Source organism: Mobula hypostoma, chromosome 6 (genome assembly GCF_963921235.1).
Source record: "Mobula hypostoma chromosome 6, sMobHyp1.1, whole genome shotgun sequence".
In the NCBI taxonomy this organism is placed as follows: Eukaryota; Metazoa; Chordata; class Chondrichthyes; order Myliobatiformes; family Myliobatidae; genus Mobula; species Mobula hypostoma.
Window position 1 is genome coordinate 54,341,836 of NC_086102.1, and position 8,592 is coordinate 54,350,427.

Sequence of the window (8,592 nt, forward strand, 5' to 3'; positions counted from 1 at the left end):
AATAGTTCATAAGGCACAGGAGAGATATGTGTCACAGAAGAAGAAAATCTCGAATGGCGGGGGTAGGCAACCATGGCTGACAAGGGGAATTAAGGACTACATAAAAGCCAAAGAAAGGGCATATAAGGTAGCAAAAGTGAATGGAAAGTTGGATGATTGGGAAGCTTTTACAATCCACCAAAAGGCAAATAAAGGCTATAAGAAGGGAAAAGATGAAATATGAGGGTAAACTAGACAATAACATACAGCAGGATACCAAAAGTTTTTTCAGTTATATAAAGAGAAAAAGGAAGATGAATCTTGATATTGGACCACTGGAAAGTGATGCTGATGAGGTAGTAATGGGAGGACAAAGAAATGGCAGACGAATTTAATGGGTGCTTTGCACCTGGCTTCACTGTGGAAGACACTAACAGTGTGCCAGAGGTGTGAGAGTGTCAGGGAGCGGGAGTGAGTGCCATTGCTATTACAAATGGAAAAGGGCTAGACAAACCCAAAGGTCTTAAGGTGGATAAGTCACCCGGACCAGATGAACTACATCTCAGACTCCTGAGAGAGTCCTGAGGAGATCATGGGTGTAATGGTTATGATCTTTCAAGAATCAGTTGACTCTAGCATGGTCCCAGAGGACTGGAAGATTGCAAATGTCACTCCACTCTTTGAGAAGGAAGGAAAGCAAAGGAAAGGAAATTATAGGCCGGTTTGCCTAACCTCATTTCTTGTGAAAGTGTTGGAGTCTATTATTAAGGATGAGGCTTCGGGATACTTGGAGACTAATGATAAAATAAGCCAAAGTCAGCAAAGTTTCTGTACAGGGAAATCTTGCCTGACAAATTTGTTAGATTTCTTCGAGGAAGCAGGGTGAACAGAGGAGAGGCAGTGGATGTCACTTACTTGGATTTTCAGAAGGCATTTGGTAAAGTGCTACACATGAGGCTACTTAACAAGATAAAATCCTACGATGTTACAGGAAAGATACTGGCATGGATAGAGGAATGGCTGATAGGCAGGAGGCAGTGAATGGGAATATAGGGGGCTTTTTCTGGTTGGCTGCCAGTGACTAGTGGTGTTCCTCAGGAGTCAGTATTGCGACCGATACTTTTCACTTTGTTTATCAAGGATTTGGATAACGGAATTGATAGCTTTGTGGCAAAGTTTGAGGATGATACAAAGATAGGTGGAGGGGGAGGTAGTTCTGAGGAAACAATGCAATTGCAGAAAGACTTACGACAAATTGGAAGAATGGGCAAAAAAGTGGCAGATGGATGACAGTGTTGGGAAATGTACGATAATGCATTTTGGTGAAAGGAACAATAGTGCAGACTAATATCCAAATGGGGAGAAAGTTCAAACTCAAAGGTGCAGAGGAGTCCTCGTGCAAGACTTCCAGAAGATTAATTTACAGCTTGGGCCTGTGGTAAAGAAGGCAAATGCAATGTTGACATTTATTTCAAGGGGAATAGAATATAAAATCAAGGAGATAATGCTGAGGCTTTATAAGACACTAGTCAGGGCTGCACTTCGAATATTGTCAACAGTTTTGGGCCCCATATCTCAGAAAAAATATGTTGACATAGGAGAGAATCTAGAGGAGATTCATGAGGATGATTCCAGGAATAAAGGGGTTAATATATAAGGAGCGCTTGGCAGCTTTGGGCCTGTACTCACTGGAATTTAGATGAATGCAGGGGAATCTCATTGAAACTGACTGAATGTTGAAAAGACTAGATAGGGTGGATGTGGAGAGGATGTTTCCTATGGTGGGAGTATCCAGGACTAGAGGGCACAGCCTCAGAATTGAAGGGTGACCTTTGAGGACAGAGGTAAAGAGGAAATTTGTTAGCCAGAGAGCAGTGAATCTGTAAAATGCTCTGCCACCGACTACAATGGAGGCCAAGTCCATGGGTATATTTAAGGCAGAAGTTGATAGTTTCTTGACTGGTCAAGGCATCAAAGGATATGATGAGAAGGCAGGTGTATGAGATTGAGTGGGATCTGGGATCAGCCATGGTGGAATGGCAGAGTAGACTCAACGGGCTGAATGGCCTAATTCTGCTATGTCTGCTATTGCTTTACTAATGTTTTACATCTAAATACATTGATTTTTCCTATATTCTTTGTTGCAAGGTGAAGTTATCAGTATCTCTCCTCTTTACCTACTGTAATATAAAAGAGAAAGAAAAATAGTCTTTCACTATTAAATTTATTCTTGCACTCCACATCTCATCTACCCCATGAATTTACAATGTCTACCTAGTTGTGTACTTTTTGTGGAAATGAATTTACAGTTCACATCAACCCACTTTTTCCTTTACAGAAGACATTACTTTTTTAGCCATTAATATTCTTGTCCATTATGCTTATAGGTGATCTTGGGCAAATTTCCCCTTAGCTTTTATCATGCGCTAGTTCTCTCTAGTGATTAGAAAATAAAATAAGTGCTACATAAATTGATAATTCATTCATAGTTAGTTTTACAGTTGGCTGAAGATGACTTTCCACCCCCTCTTTTCACCCGTGAAGAAGCTTGATCTGCTAAAAGCCATGTAACACTGCTAATTTCATCCCAGATAATGATGTTTCCTGACAGAACTGGTACAAAAATGCAGTCTGAAATCCCTCAGATAATTAAAATTGACTTATTTCTCAGATTTTAGAAGTGATTGATTTTTAAAATCGTACACTTAATTGTGTAACTTTCAGCTTTCTAGATCAATATGGAATTAACCCAAACTATTTGCAACAACTACTTCCCATTTACATTTCATATTTTAGTTTCTTCAAAATCTGTTAATTTACTAGTATTTTGATCCCATATAAGAAAGATAATGCTTTTGGAGCAAAGTACCTGGCTGAATTCAGTTTAGAAATAAAAAAATTACAAGAAGCTAATGTTAAATGTTAAGAAAAATAATCGCTTTGTTGCGCAGTTGGTCTCAAGCATCTCTCTTCCTATAGAATCTCTGCTTTAATTGGTACAAAGTCTTAAAATCAGTTGTTAAAATAAAATAATTTTTAGGTGTTCTACCCTTGTGTCTACCATAATTTTTATGTGTATGTGAGATATCATTGACTTTGCTTATTGTTCCATCCTCATTTCCAAGAAAATAAAAGCCCGTTGTGGTTCCTTAATGTTCTGTTCCAGAAATTAGTGTCTCATTATTTCAGTAAATTCTCCCTCAGATGCAACAATTGCGCACTCACATTTTGCATTTTGATCCCCTTGAGGAAGACTGAAATCCCCTAGTACAATAGTTTCCAATTTGGGAGTCTGCTAAATATCGCTAAGGTTCCAAAAAACTTTATTATTATTGAAGTAATTTAGTTAGTTAGAAAGTTCACTAAGTATGAAATAATTAAAAATGAACTTGTTACAACATCTGCCCTACCCACTGCCAACAGTTGCTGTAATTCTCTGGGACAGTCCAAATTCTTATCAGGAGTGACCCATGACTACATCAGGTGTCTATGTGGGTGGGGGGCAGACACAAATTTTACAGAGAGTGTGGAAGTAGTACTTTCCTTCAAGAAAAGTGAAAACTAATGACTGAGAATGGGTCCTGATGACTTGCCACACTTTTACCTTAATGTTTCCATGAAGTAAGTTCAGTTCTTCACTTTAAATGCCATCAGCTGAAGTAGTACCATTTTCATCATTCAATTCCATTCTAATTCGACTGTCTCAGATGAATATTGATTCCCATCTCCTGCTTTATTTCCCTGATGCTTCTTAACAAGCACTGAATATTGAAAATGTATTTCTTAATCATCAACCATTATTTTCTTCCAAACAGGTTGTTATTTCTACAACATTTTTTACTTTTCTAAGCATCAGTGATTCTAGCTTTAATTCTTTACACTCTTTACATTAATGAAAGTTCACTTCAGGTCCCAGCACTAACCCTGTGGTATACCATTGATTCGTGACTTTCAGTCAGTAAATCAACGCACCTTGTGGTACACCACTGTTTACAGACTTGCAGTCAGTAAAATATCATCTGTCCAACATCACCAGACTAATTCTGGATCCCATGTGGCCTAACTTTCTGGACCAGCCATTCATGCAGGGCCTTGTCAAAAGTCTGTGTATACAACATTTACTGCCTTAAATTCACCAGTCTCAAAAAATCTGATTTGTGAGGCAGGATTTCTCATACACAAAACCATTCAGATCCCGCCTAAATATTCTCTGTCTTTCCAAGTGATTGAAAGTCCTATTCGCAAAATATGGATACTCGTTTGTTTTGGCTACAAATAAATTATGAATGTATTTGAGTATATCATCTTTAAATCTATTAAGAAGCTAATCACAGATTCCTAATACACTGTTCTGTTTCTTATTGTTATCTCATTTTCACATACTTAAAATTAGAGGTAGTTTGACACTGCACTGTCCATGACCGCAAGAAACTGCAGAGAGCTGTGCATTTATCTCAGCACATCACAGAAACCAGCTTCCCCTCGATGGACTCTGCCTACACTTCTCACTGCCTCAGTATAGAAGCCAGTATAAAGAACAACCCACCAACCTCAGACATTCTCTCTTTTCATTACTCCTATCAGGTAGAAGATACAAAAGCCTTAAAGCATACACCACTAAGCTCAAGGAAAGCTTCCATCCCACTGTTGGAAAACTATTGAACAGTTCCCTACTATTATAAGAAAGGCCTTTGACCTCACAATCTACCTTACAACCTTGCATTTTATTATCCAATTGCACATGACTTTCTCTGTAATTGTTACACTTTATTCTGCAATCTGCTGTGGCGGTATCTCAATGCACTGTTGTCATAAATTGATCCATATGAATGGTGTACAAGACAAGCTTTTCTTTGTACCTTGGTACATTCACCTATTTCATTTTTGTGATAAGCCTGGTTTCATCTATAAGCTGCAGTTTAAAACTTAAAGATAACAAATGAACATGTAGAACGAGCTGCCAGTGCAAGTGGTGCACGTGAGCTCGATTTTATTGTTTAAGAGAAGCTTGGATAGGTACATGGATAGTAGGGCTAGCGAGGGCTATGGTCCCAGTGCAGGTTGATGGGAGTAGGAAGCTTAAATGGTTTCAGCTTGGACAAGATGGGCCAAAGGTCCTCTTTCCGTGTTGTATTTTTCTATGACTCTGTGACTCTACCAAGGATAGCTTTGAAAAATAACACAAAACCTAGTCAGGTAGTGTAGGCTTGCGGTTATATTGTTGTTGAATGAGTCATTTGAATGTGAGATTGCAAAGATAACAAAATTTTAGGCAACATTTGCAGTCAGACCATTGTTTACTCCCAATAGCAGACAAAAAAAAAGTATTTTCAAACATTTCCCATCTGTGAAAATTCTAGTGCTTCCCCATTAAGCCAGTAAGCTTCTAACTCCTGGACAGGCATTGCAGTTTTGAGGATGGACGACACTTAGTTTTCATTCAGGGTGGGAACACAAAATCTTACTAAGCTTGGCATTTCTCTTCTAGGCAGTCCTTCAGGGTGCGGGTGGCTTGTTTCTACTCAAATTCTGAGGGTTATGTGGTCTGAGGTGTAATATGGCTTAAGAGGCCATTGTGGGACCTACTGATTCTGCTGGAAGGGCTTACTGGGATGGGCGGGTGGGTAGTTTGATATCGATGCTCTCCTTCTGTTATTTTTTACCAGGTTATTGGCTGCTCCTGTCAAATAACCCTGCTTTCTGAATGGTCCTTCTCAACTAGAAGTGGCCATTGGCCAGAGGTTCCTATAAGTCGTGAATTGTTGCATTTCTTCAAGGAGATGTCCTTGAGAACACGATTGAATTCCCTCCACTGTGCACCCAGCACTTTCTCCCCATGATAGGTTGGGGTGTCTGTTTCAGGAAGAATGTAGTCATCATGCCAATCAGGTAGCCTGTCCAACAGAACTGATGGAATGCATTAGAAATATTTTGCAAAAGTAGTTACTGGTGTTATTCCACCCCTCCCCTTGCTTTGAAGTGGCTGTTGTAAGCTGTCTTTAGCTTAGAGCGACGCTGGATGGCAGGGCTCGCTGCTGCTTAGTGGAACCTAGCACCAGGTTCGATTTCCTGATCCTCATGGGCTCTTTCCCTCAGCAAGGCGGCACTGGTTCACTGAAAGCAATGCCCGTCTTCAGAACGTTATAACTCTCGATTTACTGTAAGTATTACACATTTCCCAGGACTTCACTATCGGAGCGCAGTGTTGGCAGTGGAGCGTTGCAGTTGTTAGTATACGGCTCGTTCACTCACTTTCTTCAGTGAACAACTTAGCAATAATTTGGAAATCACAAGTATTACCTGCACATTACAACTTGACTGAAACGGTGGCAACCTTGATTCTGGGACAGAACTTTCCCTATTTGCTCTGTACATTATTCGATTCCAACAGTAAGCTTGTCTGAGTAGCAGGCAACAAGAAGCTACATATCCAATCTCCCATCTGAACACCGACAATCGGCAAACTAAGAGAAATGCTTATCATAATACGTTGCAGAAATGCATATCATTCAGGGTCTTGACCCTAGCCTCTGCAAATGCTTTTCCCTTTCAAATACGCACCTCCCCACAACGAAATTGAGCACCAGGTATAGAGGGCAGAACAGACTATATTGGCGTACTCCTCTTTAAAGAAACAAATCGGCAAGCCGATGTCGAATACATCAGTTTCAGACATTATTTTCAATGCACTTACTATGGTATTTCAGCTCTTTACACTGTTGCATTCTTTTTTAATTAAACTGGTTGCAAAATACAACTCAAACGTGTTGTTTTTTGCATGCCTTTGTGAGGCTGTATATTACTCTACTACTCTCTTTCCTTTAACATTCCTCCTCCTTTCTACTCACCCTCAGCTGACCCCGATTTCCCAGTTCACTATCCTGTTAAGCCATTCGGCAGAACATACTGAGCTAAAGAAAACGTTAACGATTCTCACCGTCGGCCAGAGAGACCAGCAGAGCGAGCCCAAAGAGTTTCATCTGGAGATTGTCAAGCGGTTCGAAGATCCGGTTCCAATTCGCCGCAGAAGGTAAACTATTTTTCCGGGTAAGATCCACTGAGCGCAGCCGGCTGGATGCCTGCACTTTATTGGGAAGCTATTTCGATAGTGAATTTGGCCCAGAACCAATTTACGCACACTCTGTTAAAATTACCGACATCCACATGCCTTTTATTTCAGTTCCCGAAATGAATACTAAATTGCTTGAAGGAAGTAACGTGCACGCCCATTTCTCAATTTACATCAATAGAGGAATGTGAGTACGTGTGCGTGTGTCCGCAAACCCGATTACTTTAAAAACTTCCTTACTTCTGAGCGAGTATTCAATAGTAGTTTCATTATCATTATTAGTTCACAACTCTAAACTATAGAATAATTATTTTACGTCTATACCGCGGGAAGCAAAAGGCTTGGGGTTACAAGGGTCGCTAATCTTTGTACCATTGATTACGCTGGACAACAAAGATTTTTATTCCTGAATACTTTTGAATGGCTCTTATGGATTTTGGGCAGCAATGGATTTCACCATGAAACATCCCTCTCAAGCACCATTTTAAAAATTCGCCTATATGTTATTTCAATTCATAATTCAACTGATGCCAAGATTAAGGAGGTACTTTTGTTGGTACGCAAATCAAAAGGTCATCAAGGACAGGTTATTCGAAGAATTTCTAGTGGGACCTGAGAAACTTGCATGGAAGGCATCCAAATATGTTGCTGAAAAATTTCTTTGCCAGTACAGAGCACCGAACATGCTTCAAGCCATACAGAATCACGAAGTGTAACATGTCACTAAAGATTCATTTTCTGCATTCCCATTTAGACTTCTTCCCTACAAATCTGGGCGCTGTCAGTGATGAGCATGGTGAATGGTTTCACTGGGACATTGTGGTCATGGAGAAATGCTATCAGGGTAACCGGAATCCATCAACAACAGCAGATTATGGATGAACACGGACGCAAGAAGCCTCAGACACTGAGTAAAAACAGAAATCATCAATAAAACATTTTAGCTTAGTCGAACTATTGCAAAGTGTCAGGACCATTGTGCAATTAAATGCATTTTTTCAATAAAAGTTAATTTCTTGTTTCTCCAAATTCCTACCCGATAGACTCCAAATTTCCACCTGATAGTTTGAAATATTTGTGTTCAGCCTCATGAGGTCTATAATAAACAAAAAAAAATTCTGAGGAAGCAATACTTACAAAAAAAATGTTGTCCAGTGTTTTTGCTAAGCCAAAACATGAGATGGGAGAAAGTTTTCCACACACGCTATTACTACTACTTGAAGGTTATAGCAAATGCCCTGGCTTCAAGGACCCTAGGACCAACTGAGACACTTTGGATTATTGTTCAGTTTGTTCTGGAGCCCTGGTTTGTTAGGTTGCTTCTGTGCTTCTGAGTAACTTGTATACTCCTGCCACCAGCAGGTTTCCACTGAGACAGCCTGCAGAGTGGCCATTCATTCTGAATGGGGTAACAGAATCCAAAAAAAAATTAATCCCCAGCTCTAACATAAATCGCTCCAGATCAGTACAGAGCCGTAGAGTTATACAACACAAAAAAGGCTCTTTGACCCAACTTATCCCTGACCAAGGGCTGAACTAGAACC

At 39.9% G+C, this 8,592-nt stretch overlaps 1 protein-coding gene and 1 long non-coding RNA gene across 3 annotated transcripts in view; one reads left to right on the forward strand and one right to left on the reverse strand.

Moving 5' to 3' along the window:
• Positions 1–7,241, reverse strand: part of LOC134347542 (OX-2 membrane glycoprotein-like) — a 46,798-nt gene extending 39,557 nt beyond the window's left edge. For both annotated transcript variants that reach the window (XM_063049897.1, XM_063049895.1), the window contains exon 1: positions 6,917–7,241. In XM_063049897.1, coding sequence (XP_062905967.1) covers positions 6,917–6,959 — 43 coding nt within the window. In that variant the 5' untranslated portion in view covers positions 6,960–7,241. The remainder of the gene's footprint in view (positions 1–6,916) is intronic.
• Positions 6,000–8,165, forward strand: LOC134347543 (uncharacterized). Its single transcript, XR_010018182.1, has 3 exons — positions 6,000–6,139; positions 6,834–7,009; positions 7,803–8,165. It is a non-coding gene; the product is annotated as an uncharacterized LOC134347543 (long non-coding RNA).
• Positions 8,166–8,592: the final 427 nt, after the last annotated feature.